The sequence below is a fragment of the Arachis ipaensis genome, chromosome B10 (assembly GCF_059453495.1).
Source record: "Arachis ipaensis isolate K30076 ecotype BB chromosome B10, ASM5945349v1, whole genome shotgun sequence".
NCBI lineage: Eukaryota > Viridiplantae > Streptophyta > Magnoliopsida > Fabales > Fabaceae > Arachis > Arachis ipaensis.
In genome coordinates this window covers 64,096,163-64,113,935 of record NC_142435.1, presented here as the reverse complement: position 1 = coordinate 64,113,935, position 17,773 = coordinate 64,096,163, and the positions used below count along the sequence as shown (strand labels likewise).

Sequence of the window (17,773 nt, the reverse complement as noted above, 5' to 3'; positions counted from 1 at the left end):
ATCACATTCAGGTTGAAGTGCGAATGAATATCTTAGAAGCGAAATAAGATGAATTGAATAGAAAACAGTAGTACTTTGCATTAATCTTTGAGGAACAGCAGAGCTCCACACCTTAATCTATGGAGTGTAGAAACTCTACCATTGAAAATACATAAGTAATGAAGGTCCAGGCATGGCCAAATGGCCAGCCCCCAAACGAGATCACAGGATCAAAATATAATCCAGGATGATGCAAATACAATAGTAAAAAGTTCTATTTATAATAAACTAGCTACTAGGGTTTACAGAAGTAAGTAATTGATGCATAAATCCACTTCCGGGGCCCACTTGGTGTGTGCTTGGGCTGAGCTTGAATGTTACACGTGCAGAGGCTCTTTCTGGAGTTGAACGCCAGGTTGTGACGTATTTCTGGCATTCAACTCTGGTTTGTGACTTGTTTCTGGCGTTTAACTCCAGACAGCAGCGTAGAACTGGCGTTCAACGCCGTTTTACGTCGTCTAAACTCGTTCAAAGTATAGACTATTATACATTTCTGGAAAGCCCTAGATGTCTACTTTCCAACGCAATTCGCGCCATTTTGAGTTCTGTAGCCCCAGAAAATCTACTTTGAGTGCAGGGAGGTAAGAATCCAACAGCATCAGCAGTCCTTCTTCAACCTCTGAATCTGATTTTTGCTCAAGTCCCTCAATTTCAGCCAGAAAATATCTGAAATCACAGAAAAACACACAAACTCATAGTAAAGTCCAGAAATGTGAATTTAACATAAAAACTAATGAAAACATCCCTAAAAGTAACTAGATCCTACTAAAAACACACTAAAAACAATGCCAAAAAGCGTACAAATTATCCGTTCATCAACCACCATCCCTGAAATATGCATTTCTGGGAGAAGGTGATACTTTTCTAGTGATCATAAGCTCTGCTTTAAATCCACAAGAAGAGGAAGCACTAATTCAAGTGCTAAGGACACATAAGACAGCTCTTGGGTGGTCCATAAGTGACCTTAAGGGCATAAGCCCAGCTAGATGCATGCACAAGATCTTATTGGAGGACAATGCTAAGCCAGTGGTTCAACCACAGAGGCGGCTAAATCCTGCAATGAAGGAAGTGTTGCAGAAAGAGGTCACCAAATTACTGGAGGCTGGGATTATTTATCCTATTTCTAATAGCACCTGGGTGAGCCCTGTTCAAGTTGTCCCCAAAAAGGGAGGCATGACAGTGGTTCATAATGAAAAAAATGAACTGGTTCCTACAAGAACAGTTACAGGGTGGCGCATGTGTATTGACTATAGAAGTCTCAATACAACCACCAGGAAGGATCATTTTCCTTTACCATTCATAGACCAGATGCTAGAAAGACTAGCAGGTCATGATTATTACTGCTTTTTGGACGGCTATTCAGGCTACAACCAAATTGCAGTAGATCCCCAGGATTAAGAGAAAACAGCATTCACATGTCCATCTGGAATATTTGCTTACAGAAGGATGCCATTTGGGCTGTGTAATGCACCTGCAACCTTTCAGAGATGCATGCTCTCTATTTTCTCTGATATGGTGGAAAAATTTCTGGAAGTCTTCATAGATGACTTCTTAGTATATGAAGACTCATTCAGCTCCTGTCTTGATCACCTGACACTGGTTTTAAAAACATGCCAAGAGACCAACCTGGTTTTAAACTGGGAAAAATGTCACTTTATGGTGACTGAATGGATTGTCCTTGGGCATAAAATTTCAAACAAGGGAATAGAGGTGGATCAAGCTAAAATAGAGGTAATTGAAAAATTACCACCACCTGCCAATGTTAAGGCAATCAGAAGCTTTCTGGGGCATGCAGGATTCTATAGGAGGTTTATAAAGGATTTTTCAAAAATTGCAAAACCTCTAAGCAACCTGCTAGCTGCTGACACACCATTTTTGTTTGACACAGAGTGCCTACAGGCATTTGTAACTCTGAAAGCTAAGCTGGTCACAGCACCAGTTATCTCTGCACCAGACTGGACATTACCATTCGAATTAATGTGTGATGCCAGTGATCACGCCATTGGTGCAGTACTAGGGCAGAGGCATGACAAACTTCTGCATGTCATTTATTATGCTAGCCGTGTTTTAAATGATGCCCAGAAAAATTACACAACCACAGAAAAGGAATTGCTTGCAGTGGTCTATGCCATTGACAAGTTTAGATCATACTTAGTAGGATCAAAAGTGATTGTGTACACTGACCATGCTGCTCTTAAATATCTACTTACAAAGCAGGATTTAAAACCCAGGCTTATAAGATGGGTATTGCTTCTGCAAGAGTTTGATATAAAAATAAGAGACAGAAAAGGGACAGAAAACCAAGTGGCTGATCATCTGTCCCGAATAGAGCCAGTAGAAGGGACGCCCTCTCCCTCTATTGAGATCTCTGAAACCTTTCCGGATGAGCATTTGTTCGCCATTCAGGAAACACCATGATTTGCAGACATTGCAAACTATAAAGCTGTAAGGTTCACACCCAAGGCGTACAGCAGGCAACAAAAGAAAAAATTAATTTCTGGTGCAAAGTACTACTTGTGGGATGAACCCTATCTCTTTGAGAGATGTGCAGACGGAATAATCCGTAGGTGTGTACCTAGAAAAGAAGCACAGAGCATCTTATGGCAGTGCCATGGGTCATAATATGGAGGTCATTTCGGAGGTGAGCGAACAGCCACCAAGGTCCTCCAATGTGGTTTCTACTGGCCTACACTCTACAGAGATTCCCAAGAGTTTATACGTAACTGTGACAGTTACCAGAGAGCTGGTAATTTGCCTCACAGTTACGCCATGCCTCAACAAGGAATCTTGGAGATTGAGCTGTTTGATGTATGGGGTATTGATTTCATGGGGCCTTTCCCACCATCATACTCAAACACTTATATTCTGGTGGCAGTTGACTATGTATCTAAATGGGTAGAAGCCATTGCCACACCCACCAATGATACTAAAATAGTGCTGAAGTTCCTCCAGAAACATATCTTCAGCAGGTTTGGTGTCCCTAGGGTACTAATCAGTGATGGGGGCACTCACTTCTGCAACAAACAGCTTTACTCTGCCATGGTCCGGTATGGGATTCGCCACAAGGTGGCGACTCTATGTCATCCACAGACAAATGGGCAAGCTGAATTTTCTAACAGAGAACTAAAAAGAATCCTGGAACGGACTGTAAGTACCCGTAGAAAGGATTGGGCACGAAGCTTGGATGATGCTCTGTGGGCTTACAGAACAACATTCAAGACTCCTTATAGGGACCTCTCCGTACCAACTTGTGTATGGTAAGGCTTGTCACCTGCCCATGGAACTGGAACATAAGGCCTACTGGGCAACCAGATTCCTAAACTTTGATGCCAAGTTAGCTGGAGAAAAATGATTGCTTCAGCTGAATGAGCTAGAGGAATTCAGATTCACTGCTTTCGAAAATGCCAAGCTTTATAAAGAGAAATCAAAAAGATGGCATGACAGAAAGCTGTCATCTAGAATCTTTGAACCAGGACAAAAGGTTCTGTTGTTTAACTCTAGGCTCAGGCTGTTCCCCGAGAAATTGAAATCCCGGTGGAGGGGACCATATGTGATTACAAGTGTATCACCATACGGTTATGTGGAGCTTCAAGACATTGACTCTGATAGGAAGTTCATTGTTAATGGACAGAGAATCAAGTACTATCTTGAAGGTAATGTTGAGCAAGAGTGCTCAAGGCTGAGGCCAGATTAAAAAGCTCAGCAAGGTCCAGCTAAAGACAATAAAGAAGCGCTTGCTGGGAGGCAACCCAGCCATTGGCATCACTTTCTCTGGCATTTTGCAATATTCTTGATTTTATTTATTTATATAAAGTTCATTGTTAATAAGGTAAAGAGTCCATTGCATAAGTTCACAGAGTTACAGAAGGATTCAGCACGCAAAACAGAGAGAAAAAGCTCACTGGCAAGAAAACGCCAGTAAGAGGCACAATTGGGCGTTCAACGCCCAAAAGAAGCATCCACTGGGCGTTGAACGCCAGTAAGGATAGCTATCTGGGCGTTAAACGCCAGAAAGAAGCTCCTTCTGGGCATTTAACGCCAGATTTATAGCGTCTTGGGCATTCAGAAAAACGCCCAGTGACAAAGGAGTTCCTGGCATTCAACGCCAGAAAGAAGCAACAGCTGGGCGTTGAACGCCCAGGAGAAGCAGCAATTGGGCGTTAAACGCCCAAAACATGCAGCATTTGGGCATTTAACGTAGGATGGTGGGGAGGAGGTAAATTCGTTTTTTTTTCATATTTTTCATTTTAATTTTAATTTTCATGTTTCAATTCATGATTTCTTGCATAAACATGTTACAAACCCTGATTTCTAAGAACCCTAATTTCTAAAAACCCTACTTTAAAAATATCAAATGTATCTTAATCCATAAACACAAATTCTTTTTCAATCCAATCCAACTCTTTTTCAAATTTTCCAAAACAAATCTATCTCTTTTCCTTCTAAAATCTTTTCAACTCATCAATATCTTTTTCAAATCTCCACATTATCTTTTTCAAAATCCAAATTTATCTTTTTCAAATATCTTTCTTATCTTTTCAATCTTAATTTACATCTTTTCATATCATACTTTTTTTTAAAGTCATATCTTTTATCTTATCTTTTTAATATTTTCGAAAATCCCACCCCCCTCCCTTTTAAAACCACATTCGGCCTCCCTCCTCTCATCCACCATTCGACACAAGCTCTCCTTCTACCCATCTCTTTTCTTTTCTTTTGCTTGAGGACAAGCAAACCTCTAAGTTTGGTGTGTTTATCCGTGATCACTAAACCATACCCACTAAGATCATGGTTCCTAAAGGAAAACAACCTACTCCAAGAGGCAAGAAAGAGAGTATTCCAAAACCACTTTGGAATCAAGGGAGGTTCTTAACCAAAGAACATTCAGACCATTACTACAAAATAATGGGTCTAAGATCAGTGATCCCAGAAGTCAAGTTCGATCTGAAAGAAGATGAATATCCAGAGATCCAAGAGCAGATTCGAAACAGGAACTGGGAAGTCCTAGCTAATCCTGAAATGAAAGTGGGAAGGAATATGGTTCAGAAATTCTACGCTAATCTGTGGCAAACAAACAGGCAGAGAATATCTGGAACTGCCCTCTATGACTATCGGACTATGGTCAGAGGAAAGATTGTTCACATCCACCCTGACAAAATCAGGGAGATCTTTAAGCTACCTCAGCTGAAAGATGACCCAGACTTCTTCAATAGGAGAATGATGAGAACAAACAAGGGCCTGGATAAGATTCTAGAGGATATATGCATCCCTGGAGCCAGGTGGACCACCAGCAGCAAGGGTGTCCCAAATCAACTCAAGAGAGAAGATCTCAAACCAGTCGCCAGAGGATGGCTGGACTTCATTGGGCGTTCTATATTGCCCACTAGCAACCGTTCTGAAGTCACCGTCAAAAGAGCAGTGATGATCTATTGCATTATGTTGGGAAAAGAAGTGGAAGTTCATCAATTGATTCCATCTGAATTTTACATACTTGCAAACAAGAACTCCAAAGATGCCAGGTTAGCTTATCCAAGCCTAATCTCTATGCTCTGCAAGAGTAAGGATGGGAATAACGGAGTACATCTCAGTGGAGCAACCAATCACTAAAACCACAATGGAAAAACAACAAATGCAGGATGACCCCATCAAGAGGAGGGCGCAAGAATTCCTCCTGGAAGTCCCTCAATTTGAATATTAGGAACAACTTGAAGCATCTGTCACCAAGTTGCAAGAATCTATGGACCAAATAAAGGAAGAACAGCAAAATCAAAACAGTATGCTCTGCAAACTGCTCAGGGAACAAGAAGAGCAAGGGCGTGACTTAAAGGAACTGAAGCGTCAGAAGTTATCTCTGGAAGGACCAAGCACCCCCACAGACTAGAGGAACATCCACATCCCAAACTCAAGGTTGTTGAGTTCTAATCTTAGCCTTAACTCTGTGATAATTATTCTTATTTGAGTTTTACTTTAAAAGTTATAGTAGTAATTAGTAGTAATTTTATCTCCAATTAAGCTATAATTTATTTTTCTCATCATCATTAAACATGAATAAAATAGAAGATTTTCTTTAGAATAAGGAGGCAATATTTTTCGAGATTTTAATAAAACAAATTCTAATTGTTTACATGTGGTGGCAATGCTTTCTGCCTTCTGAATGAATGCTTGAACAGTGCATATGTCTTTGGAATTTGATGTTCTTGAATGTTAAATATGTTGGCTCTTGAAAGAATGATGAACATGAGACATGTTATTGGTAATCTGAAAAATCATAAAAATAATTCTTGAAGCAAGAAAAAGCAGTGAATACAAAGCTTGCAAAAAAAAAAGCAAGCAGAAAAAGCCAATAGCCCTTAAAACCAAAAGGCAAGGGTAATAAAAAGGATTCAAGGCTTTGAGCATCAGTGGATAGGAGGGCCTGAGGAAACCAAATCCTGGTCTAAGCGGCTAAACCAAGCTGTCCCTAACCATGTGCTTGTGACGTGAAGGTGTCAAATGAAAACTTGAGACTGAGCGGTTAAAGTCAAGGTCCAAAGCAAAAAGAAGAGTGTGCTTAAGAACCCTGGACACCTCTAATTGGGGAGTTTAGCAAAGCTGAGTCACAATCTGGAAAGGTTCACCCAATTATGTGTCTGTGGCATTTATGTATCCGGTGGTAATACTGGAAAACAAAGTACTTAGGGCCACGACCAAGACTCATAAAGTAGCTGTGTTCAAGAATCAACATACTGAATTCTAAGTTCCTATAGATGCCAATCATTCTGAGCTTCAATGGATAAAGTGAGATGCCAAAACTGTTTAGAAGCAAAAAGCTACTAGTCCCGCTCATCTAATTAGAATCTGAGCTTCACTCAAAAACTCTGAGATATTATTGCTTCATGACTTATTTGTATTCTATTTTATTTGTCTAGTTGCTTGGGGACAAGCAACAGTTTAAGTTTGGTGTTGTGATGAGCGGATATTTTATACGCTTTTTGGGGTTAATTTCATGTAGTTTTTAGGATGTTTTAGTTAAGTTTTTAGTATATTTTCATTAGTTTCTAGGAAAAATTCATATTTCTGGACTTTACTATGAGTTTGTGTGCTTTTCTATAAATTTAGGTATTTTCTGGCTAAAATTGAGGGAGCTGAGCAAAAATCTGATTCGGGCTGAAAAAGGATTGCTGATGCTGTTGGATTCTGACCTCTCTGCACTCGGAATGAATTTTCTGGAGCTACAGAGGTCCAATTGGCACGATTCTAATTGCGTTGAAAAGTAGACATCCAGCGCTTTCCAGCGATATATAATAGTCCATACTTTGCTCAAGGATAGCCGATGTAAACTGGCGTTCAACACCAGTTCCATGTTGCAGTCTGGCGTCCAGCGCCAGAAACAGGTTACAAGTTGGAGTTCAACGCCAGAAACAGGTTACAACCTGGCGTTGAACGCCCAAAACTGCCCAGGCACGTGAGAAGCTTTAGTCTCAGCCCCAGCACACACCAAGATTTCTGCACTATCTATCATAGTTTACTCATTTTCTGTAAACCTAGGTTACTAGTTTAGTATTTAAACAACTTTTAGAGATTTATTTTGTATCTCATGACATTTTAGATCTGAAATTTGTACATTTTGGCAGCATGAGTCTCTAAACCCCATTGTTGGGGGTGAGGAGCTCTGCAGCATCTCGATGAATTAATGCAAGTACTTCTATTTTCCATTCAAACATGCGTGTTCCTATCTAAGATATTCATTCGTGCTTAATTATGGAGAAGGTGATGATCCGTGACACTCATCACCTTCCTCAACCCATGAACGTGTGCATGACAACCACCTCCGTTCTATATTAGATTGAATGAGTATCTCTTAGATTCCATAATCAGAATCTTCGTGGTATAAGCTAGAATTGATGGCGTCATTCAGGAGAATCCGGAAAGTCTAAACCTTGTCTGTGGTATTCCGAGTAGGATTCTGGGATTGAATGACTGTGACGGGCTTCAAACTCGCGAGTACTGGGCGTAGTGACAGACGCAAAAGGATAGTAAATCCTATTCCAGTATGATCGAGAACCTCTAGATGATTAGCTGTGCTGTGACAGAGCATTTGGACCATTTTCACTAAGGAGATGGGAAGTAGCCATTGACAACGGTGACACCTTACATAGAGCCTGCCATGGAAGGAACTTTGCACTTTTGCATGCATGAGGGAAGAGGAATACAAGAGAAAAGCTGAAATTCAGAAGACAAAGCATCTCCAAAACCCCAACATATTCTCCATTACTGCATAATAAGTATTTATTTCATACTCTCTTATTTTTCGTAATTCAATTTGATAAGTGAATTGTTTTCCTGACTAAGAGTTACAAGATAACCATAGATTGCTTCAAGCCAACAATCTCCGTGAGATTCGACCCTTACTCACGTAAGGTATTACTTGGACGACCCAGTGCACTTGCTGGTTAGTTGTGCGGAATTACATAGTGTGAAGTAATTTTCGTGCACCAAGTGCCATTCTTGTTGGCTTGGCTTCCTCAATCTTCATCCTTCTCATCATGGTCAGGGACATAAGATTTATGCTAGCTCCCAAATCACACAAAGTTTTCTCAATGTTGATGTCTCCTATGATGCAGGGGATTTGGAAACTCACTGGGTCTTTCAGCTTTTGAGGCAGCTTCTTCTGTATGATGGTGCTGCATTCTTCAGTTAATATTATGGTTTCTTTTGCTTCCCAGTTCCTCTTTTTGGTTATAAGCTCCTTCAAAAATTTAGCATAGAGTGGCATTTGTTTTAATGCCTCAGCAAATGGTATGTTGATTTGAGCCTCTTGAAGATCTCTAGGAACTTAGAAAACTGGCCATCCTTCCCATCTTTTCCCAGTCTTTGTGGGTATGGTGCCTTTGGCACATAAGGCTTCAAGACTAGTTTTGGTGGAGGTGGAGCAGGGATTTCTTCTTCATCCTTGTTCCCACGCGTTGCTGCAGCTTCTTCATGCTTGTCTTTGCTTGGGGTTCCTTCCTCTACAACCTTCCCACTTCTTAGAGTAATGGCCTTGCATTCCCCTCTTGGGTTAGCCATGGTATCACTAGGAAATGTGTGTGTGGAAAGTGGGATTTGCTTGGATAAAATCCCCACTTGTGCTTCCAACTTTGAGATTGTTGCGCCTTGATTTTTCAGATTTGACCTGTATTCTTCTCGATTAGCGTCTATCCTTCTTTCAGTTTATGCTTGTCTGTCCATGAGGGTGGAGACTGCTCCTGTAATCTGTGAGGATAGTTGTGCTATTGCAGCTTCCATCCTCTCAAAGTTGCTCTTGATTTCACATGGTTGCATAGTTGAGGATGGTGCATCTTGGTTGAGGTTGTTGTGTATGGGTTGGTTACTATGGTATGATGTATTTTGTGAGTTATGATAGGGTCTATGGTTCCGTATTTGATGGTTGGGGTTGTGGTTGGAATGCTGATTTGATGAGTAAGGCTTGTTGTGGTCCTGGTTGTGGTTTTGTTGATTTCCCCACCCAAAGTTTGGGTGGTTCTTCCAACCTGGTTTGTATGTCTTAGAGTGTGGGTCATATGGTGGTCTGGATGAATTGTTCACATAATTGGCTTGTTCCCAGTCACCTTCAAATTCTGGTGCATTCCCTTCTTGTTAAGGAGTTTGGTCTTGAATGACTGAGGCTTGGTTGGCCTCTATCCTTTTGGTTACAGCTGCTATTTGAGCTGCAATTGCCTTGTTCTGAGCTAACAAAGCATCTACAGAGTTGAGTTCTAGCACTCCCTTCTTCTGAGTCCTTTCTGAAGCATAGAAATATTCATTTTCAGCTACAGTCTCAATGACATCTATGGCCTCTTCAATGGTTTTCTTCTTGTTGAGTGAGCCTCTTGAAGAATGATCCACAGCCTTCTTTGCTTCATAGGATAGTCCCTTATAAAAGATGTGTAGTTGTACCCATTCATTGAACATTTCTGGTGGGCATCTTCTTGTCAGATCTTTGAATCTCTCCCAGGCCTCATAGAGTGTTTCTCCATCTTGTTGTCTGAAAGTTTGCACCTCAGCTTTCAGCCTATTGATTCTTTGTGGAGGGTAAAATCTTGCAAGGAATCTGTTCACGACCTCTTCCCATGTAGTTAGGCTATCCTTGGGGAATGATTTCAACCACTTTGCTGCGTTATCTCTGAGTGAGAAAGGGAACAAGAGTAGTTTGTAGATGTCGGGGTGTACCCCGTTGGACTTTACAGTATCACATATCCTCAAGAATGTGCTGAGATGTTGATTAGGGTCTTCTTGAGCACTTCCTCTATATGAGCAATTGTTCTGAACAAGTGTGATGAGCTGAGGTTTCAACTCAAAATTATTGGAATGAAATGTTGGCTTTAGGATGCTGCTGCCATAATTTCCTGGGTTTGGGTTGATATAGGAGCCTAAGACTCTCCTTTCTTGCCCATCATGATTTACTGGGCCTTCTCTGGCACGGTTGTGAGCTTCTTCTTCATGGTGGTTCTCCATGTTCTCCTCCATGTCTGTTTCAAAATACTCTTCCTCTTCCTCAGCACCAATTACTCCTTTCCCTCTTGCTTCCATCCTCAATCTAAGGAAGGTCCTCTCAGGTTCAGAATCAAAGGAAGTTGAAGCCCCGCTTCTTCTACCTGTCATACAACCAACAAGGCAAAAACAAGAAGGGAAATGAATAAAGAAGTTACTCTTGTTAGAGTGGATGTTAGTGTGAGTGGTGCAATTAATCAAACAGTTAGACGAATGGTAATATGTATGAAACAAAAAAAATACTCAAAGAAGAAAGAAATAGAACTCAAAATAAAAGAAAATAAAAAGGTGCTAAATAAAATAAAATAACAAGGAATTTAAATTGCTTAATCTAGCTCTCCAATCGATTTAATCACTGTCAAATTTAAGCCAATCCCTGGCAACGGCACCATAAAACTTGATGAATCGAATTCACACCCCATTCAAAATTGGTGAATTAGTTCTTTTGGCAAGCGCACCAAAATTATCATCAAGTAATAACCCACAGTGGAGTGGGATCGTATCCACAGAGATTGGCAAATTCGAGCAGTTTTAATCAATTGATGAATTAGTCAAGCGGATCAATAGGATTGTGAAGTGCAGAATTGTAAATGAGATAAATATAAATGACTAGAATATAAAGAAAAGTAATAAAGTGCAAGAATATAAATGGCAGAATGTAAAGTGCAGAATCATAAATGACTTGAATGTAAATAGGAATGGGGAATTGCTGAATGTAAAAATAAGCTGTAAAGAAATGGATAGATAAGAATGGGGAAATTCATCGAGATTGGGAGATGTTGTCTCTTTGGATCAAATCTAGCTTATATCCTCTTCAATCATGCAACTCATTGACCTCTTGGCAATCATGATTGATTGAGTCCCAATCCCTTGGTGACTCAATCTCTCAGATCTTGATCAATAGCCAATTCCTTGGTCTAATTGCTCATGAAGAGAGATATGGTTGGTCCCTGATTATACCACACACCATTATAGGTCCAGGTAGAAGGAGGATTATATGTCACATATCCAAACACCAAAACCCAGATTCTACTCTAGTGTGAGAAGGGATTTCAAGCATGATTTCATGTTTCCTTTCCCAAGGTTCCCATGAAACCCAATTCCATTCAATCTCTTTTCCAAGATAATTGAACACTAATCATTAAGAACGAAATTCTTTCTAGCAAATCAAAGAGAATATGAAGAGAAGAAGAATTTCACTATTATCAATCCGTAAAGTACAACAGAGTTCCCTCTCTCAATAAGAGGGAAGTTAGCTACTCATAGCTCAAAAAGTACTCAAAAGTGAAGTGTAAAAGTGGATCTAAAACTGACTGCTTAACCCCCTTCTTCAGTATTCCTTGGGGGTATTTATACTACTCCTAGTAAAATGAAAGAATTACAAAAGTGAAAAAGGAAAATTACATTTTGGAGGGAAAAGAAAACACTCAATAAGCATGACTTCTCAGCTGGCGTGTGGCTGGCGCTATTCTGGCGTGTCACGTGCCCTTTATTTCTAGCTTGGCGTGCCACGCCCAATCCTTCAAGTGGCACGCTCGTCCCTCGCCTTTGAACTCAAGTGGCACGCCATAGTAAAATTCTTGTGTTGGCGTGCCACGCCTTCGAACCCAAGTGGTACGCCCCTTGCTTTTCTCACTTCTCTTTGCCTCTGGAAACTTGAACTGGCGTGCCACGCCCAAGGTCTGGCGTGCCACGCCCTTGCTCTATGCTTGGCTAAGCTTCTCTGGAAAGTTGAACTAGCGTGCCACGCCCAGGGTCTGGCGTGCCACGCCCCTTTTGTGAGTGAGTGGTTCCTCTGTTTTGGCGTGCCACGCCACGAACTCTAGTGGCACACCCCAATGCTTCTTGCTCTCTGAATGACACTAGCGTACCATGCCTGGTTGCTCAAGTGGCACGTCTAAGTGAAGAATGGTGAATGGCATGCCACGCCTTCGATATCAAGTGGCACGCCCCTTGTAACTGGCCTCCTTCATCCTCTCTGGAAACTTATACCAGCGTGCCATGCTTAAAGGCTGGCGTGCCACGCCCATGATCGTGTCTTGGTTCCAGTAGTTGGTGTGCCACGCCTTCGATACCAAGTGGCACGCCCAGTCCTTGCTTCTGGTCCTTTGTGCATTGGCGTGTCACGCCTGGTTACTCAAGTGGCACGCCCAGTCTTCAATTGCCTTCAGCCCCTTCTCTGGATTGTTGTACCAGCGTGCCACGCCATGCTGTTCAAGTGGCACGCTCATGGATTTGTGAACTCTTCAAGCTTGGCATGCCACGCCTGGGTTCTCAAGTGGCACTCCCAAGTGACTTCTTGGGGCTGGCGTGCCACACCTTCGACACGAAGTGGCATGCCATAGTGAAGGTTCTTTTTGGAATGGTGAGTTGGCGTGCCACGCCCTTTTGCTCAAGTGGCACACCCATAGTAGTTGATGGGTCAAGCATGCCACGCCCAGCCTGGCGTGCCACACCCCTTTTGTGTCCTCCATTGTAGCTCTCTGGAAAAATGTATTAGTGTCCCACGCCCAGTCCTTGGCATGCCACGCCCACATGCATGGTTGGATCTCTCTCTCTGGAATTTAGTACTGGCGTGCCACACCAGTGCATTTTTGTGGCGTTTGCTCCCAAGTGGCAGGCCAGTTTCACACGCCCAGCTTCTTGTTTGTCTTCTTCCCATTTTTTATGCCTTTTTCACCTGAAATTCAGCACAACTCATCTCAAAGTGGTGTACCATAATATTCATCAAATTATGCATGAATTGTACTGATCAAATGAGATTTATGCTCTTTTATGGTCTTCTTTATGCAAAAAAGAAGGGTAGATGATGCAAGTCATCAATAATCTATATAGACTTGATTTAAAGTCCTATAATAATGAAATATTGCAAACAAGTACAAAACAAAAGCTAAATGAGAATTCCGCATCATTATGGTACAAATGCTTAGGTCATATCTCTAAACAGAGAATTCAGAGGCTCGTGTCGGATGGGGTTCTTGGACCCCTGAATTTGGCAGACTTTGAAATCTACATTGAGTTGAAAAAGGAGAAAAGGACAAACGAAAGGAAATTAGGTGCCGAGAAAGCTAAAGATGTCTTAGAACTAATACATGCCAATATATGTAGTCCATTCTGTAACACTTTACCATTTATTGCCTTATGCTTAAGTCATAATTAATTTATGGTTTGGTGCTATGACACAAGGTTAAGATATAAATATGTATATATATAGAGAGAAATATTATACTAGAAGCTTGTGAATTGTCGGTCACTCACACTCGATAATGTATATAAGCGCGTCAGAAGAAAGGTAGATAATTAAAAGCTGGAAGGAAGAATAATAGTAAATAGACATATATAAGTATATATATAAGTATCAACTAGTCTTGGCCCGTGAAGATTAGGCCGGCTAGAGTTACAACAGTAAAACAGTTAGATAGACATAACCTCTCTCTCCAAAATACATCGTAGGCCTCTAAAGGCAAGCCTTTAAAATAAATGCATAATATAAGTGTTTCCAAAAGGAGGAAAGAGTCTAAAATTAAAGCAGAATAAAAGGTCTTCTTCGCTGTCCTTCAAGAAAATCATCCCTTACGGGGTTCTCAGCAGGGCAATAATTCCAAATAGAGAGTATGTAAAACCACATGAACCCGCTAAGCAATCCTAATCTCCAATCACACAAAGTTCAAGCCTAGGGTTCTTACTAATCCAATCAATGTAGATAAACTAAATCTCAACTATATTAGTGATCTTTAAATCTCAATTTTCCCTTATACAAATCATCATCTTTCTCATTATCATAAATTCCCAACTCATTTAATAATTCAATATTAAAATTTAGTGTCAATATTATCAATTCATTCTCAGTCTTATCTACAATTATCAATCATCACCTCTCATCAAGAACAACTCTCAGTGTCACCACCGTCAGCATAAGGGATCTCTTATTTGTGCAAATACATATAAGACAATACAAAGAATACACAAATAGAGAGAATAGATAAAGCAACTAGTTCAATTAGTATATAGATACAATTATTCAAATTAGCAAGCCAGATACAAGATACACACCCAAACAATACAAACAAATGTTAATGATGTATGTCTACCCTATGGCCAATGAGCTCATCTGTTGATTATACAACCAAACCCGATATATCTGGTAGCTAACCCTGGACAGTCCCTCGCTGAGTGCATCCCCAAGCTCAAACTCATATTCATTGATCAATGTCCATGGGGGAAACATCTGGAAAGATATAAGTGCCCGACCAAATAGGAATCACCCCAAAAAGTGTAGCAGTAGCCCAGAAAGCGTAGGCGTAGCCTAAGGCATCATTTTTTTTTTACTTTTCGCTACACTTTTCAAGTGTACCTGAATGGGTATTTTTCTTGTAGTGTAGTGAACAATGTGCCTGATGATATTCCAACAGATCAATGGGCTTGCTTTGTCAATTATCGACTAAAACCGTCTACAATTGTAAGAAAATAAACAATTCATTTAGTTATTGTTGTACTTTAATTAAAAAAACTATTAATTAAAGTTATTATATTTATTTTTAGGAGCTTTTCATGAAAAATAAGGAAAATCGAAGCAAGCAAACCATTCCTCACACTTGTGGATCTAAATCCAATTCTCAGAAGCGACATGAGATGGTATATATATACACAGACTTGGTACATATGTGATTTTACTTATATTATATATGTAACCCTTTATTCCTTCTTTTTTAGTACTTGGAAACAGGAAAGAAGCCTAGTAGAGGAATGATGTACATTGAAACACATAAGAGAAATGATGGGTCTTTTGTAAATAACGAGACATTAACTATAGTGATAAGTGTTTTGTAAACCTTTGCTATCTTATCTTATTTTATTTGTATGTGATAATATGAAAATGGGATTTGAGTGTGGTTGCTTGTGGATTGAGATATATAATGATTATAGGAAAGTGGTTCGTCGGTTCGCGTCTTAGTATTCTAATCTCCACCGAATTAAATTACAAATTGAAACATTTTAAGGTTTATTATTAGGCAATGATCTTCTGAAATCAATCAGCAAATAAATGGTTTTCCTCCATCTAACTCATCAATTCAACTATTACTACTTAGGAACTAACTGAGCAGAGCATACATGCGAACTAATTTAGAGTGGAAAAAGGTTAGGACTTCATGTTATCATTATTATATATAATTGATGATGTTCTTAATTTAGGTAATACACCAATATCAACTAGGGAGATTAAGTGGTGCCTTTTATTATAACTCATCATGTATGTCACGGATCTTTGTCAATATGGCCAAGTTAAAGAAGGTATATACACTGTCACGCTAGAAATTAATTAGTATAAAAAATAGAATGAAATATATGCAGAAGAAGAGCACACTTAATGTATCACAATAATATAGATAGAGCTAGCCAGTTCTAAAGCTAAGTATTTGCAGAGAATATGCAGAATACAATTCTGTTCCATGCAAAATTGTTTCTCTCTTTTCTATTAACCTATTGATGACTCTATTTTTTTAGATTCATCAGTACTTATTATAGAGAGAGTGGTCTCTTACTCTCTACTAAACTTTAATTTTCTGCATGATAAATTGTTGTACACTTTTATCTTGCTTTGCTTGCAGTGACCTTCGGTATTCTCAAGTTTTGTTGGTGAACTAATTAAAATGGTGATCTTATGAGATTTGCAAGTGATATAGACAAGAGAAGGAAGAAGTGAAGAACTGCTAATTGAAATTTTTTTTATTTATTTTTTTTTAAATTTAATAGTTTCTGTTTACTACTTTTAAATAGGAACAGATTGAGCTGAATATGACACAGTCGAATGCACAATTTGAGGTGTCCCCTAATGATGCTGTTGGTAAAGTTTTGGGGCCTGAACACTCTAGGAGAGTTCATTGCATGGGCATGGGAGCAGCGCTTACAAATACCTTTAAGAATGTGAGAAGTCGGCTTAATGGGATGACTATCTCCACTAATTCAACTGGGTCTTCTTCACCTACTACTGCTGCAATTTTACAGGAAAAGATCAGTAATTTGTAGTTCGACTTACATAATTCACAACAAAAGGTCACTAGTCTAGAGTCTAAGTTGCAGCAATCATTTGATATGATGAAAGCATACCTAATGATAAAGGAAGGAGAAATTCCCGAAGCGCTTGTTGACTTCTTTTCTGCCCGAGAGGTAACTTTATAGTAAATTCATTCATTAGGAATATAAGTTTAGATGGAGTAATACTCATTAATATTGAATACAGGTTTAGATGCTCTTTAAAATTGAGTTGTTAGGCTTATATCGAATCATCTTGATGCTTAACTTTATTGAAATTACTAATAATATCTTATATTTACATATAGGCTAATGATGCTGAAATCAAGCCTACTACCCCCTTTGTTGCTAGGAGATCAGCTGGTGATAGCAATGGACATCCAAGGACAAATATTTAAGACTTTTATGTAATTAGATGTTTTATTTTACTTTTTAAATAAAAACAGTAATAGTTATGTAAAACAATACCATATGCAATTATGTTTGGAACTATTGACATTGAGATTTTTTTGTTTATATATAGAGTTATGTATTATATTGAGGAAGTGTATTATAAAAGATTTAGTTTTTAAATTTTAATATTAAAAAATAAATTTTTAATTTGAGAGTATGTAAATGAGATGAGATTAATGAATGATTTGAAATTAAAAATAAATAATTATAGGGTTTGTGCAGGTTTCAAAATCTCATAAAATAGTTAATTTTTGTTAAATTAAAACTGCCACAAAAGTTCAATATAAAATCTCCCCTAAACACATATAAAACCCCCCACTGAATAGACTGTGGAGGATTTTAAAAACCCCCACAAAAGACCTTGTGGCACCTTAAATTTTGGGAAGTTTTAGAAACCCCCACAAATAAAAAAAAATAAGCTGTCACAAATAAATAAAAACTTTGTATTGACAATAATTCAGCCTTATCAAAAATACAAAAAGTTTTGGTTAAAGAAGACTGAAACAAATTTTCTATTACTTTTATAAGTATAAATACACTTCTACAATATAATATATAATTTTTGGTGATTCAATATAGATGATCTGAATTAATAAAAATTATTTATTCTAACATAGCTTGCATTGGATAATGTAATGACTAGTTAGAGACTAGAGAGATGTGGATAAGAATAAGAAAGGAACGACATAAAAATACTAATGTACCACTTCCTTCAAGACATTAGAGTCATGGAAGT

General features: G+C 39.1%; 1 protein-coding gene across 1 annotated transcript in view; it reads left to right on the top strand.

Annotated features, from left to right (window-relative positions):
• Positions 1–16,982, top strand: part of LOC110267659 (uncharacterized) — a 38,523-nt gene extending 21,541 nt beyond the window's left edge. Inside the window, exons 3-8 of the mRNA XM_088491953.1 lie at positions 14,929–15,010; positions 15,094–15,207; positions 15,265–15,372; positions 16,330–16,567; positions 16,655–16,719; positions 16,893–16,982. Of these exons, the coding sequence (XP_088348079.1) occupies positions 14,929–15,010; positions 15,094–15,207; positions 15,265–15,372; positions 16,330–16,567; positions 16,655–16,719; positions 16,893–16,982 (697 nt within the window). The remainder of the gene's footprint in view (positions 1–14,928; positions 15,011–15,093; positions 15,208–15,264; positions 15,373–16,329; positions 16,568–16,654; positions 16,720–16,892) is intronic.
• The last annotated feature ends 791 nt before the right edge of the window (positions 16,983–17,773 follow it).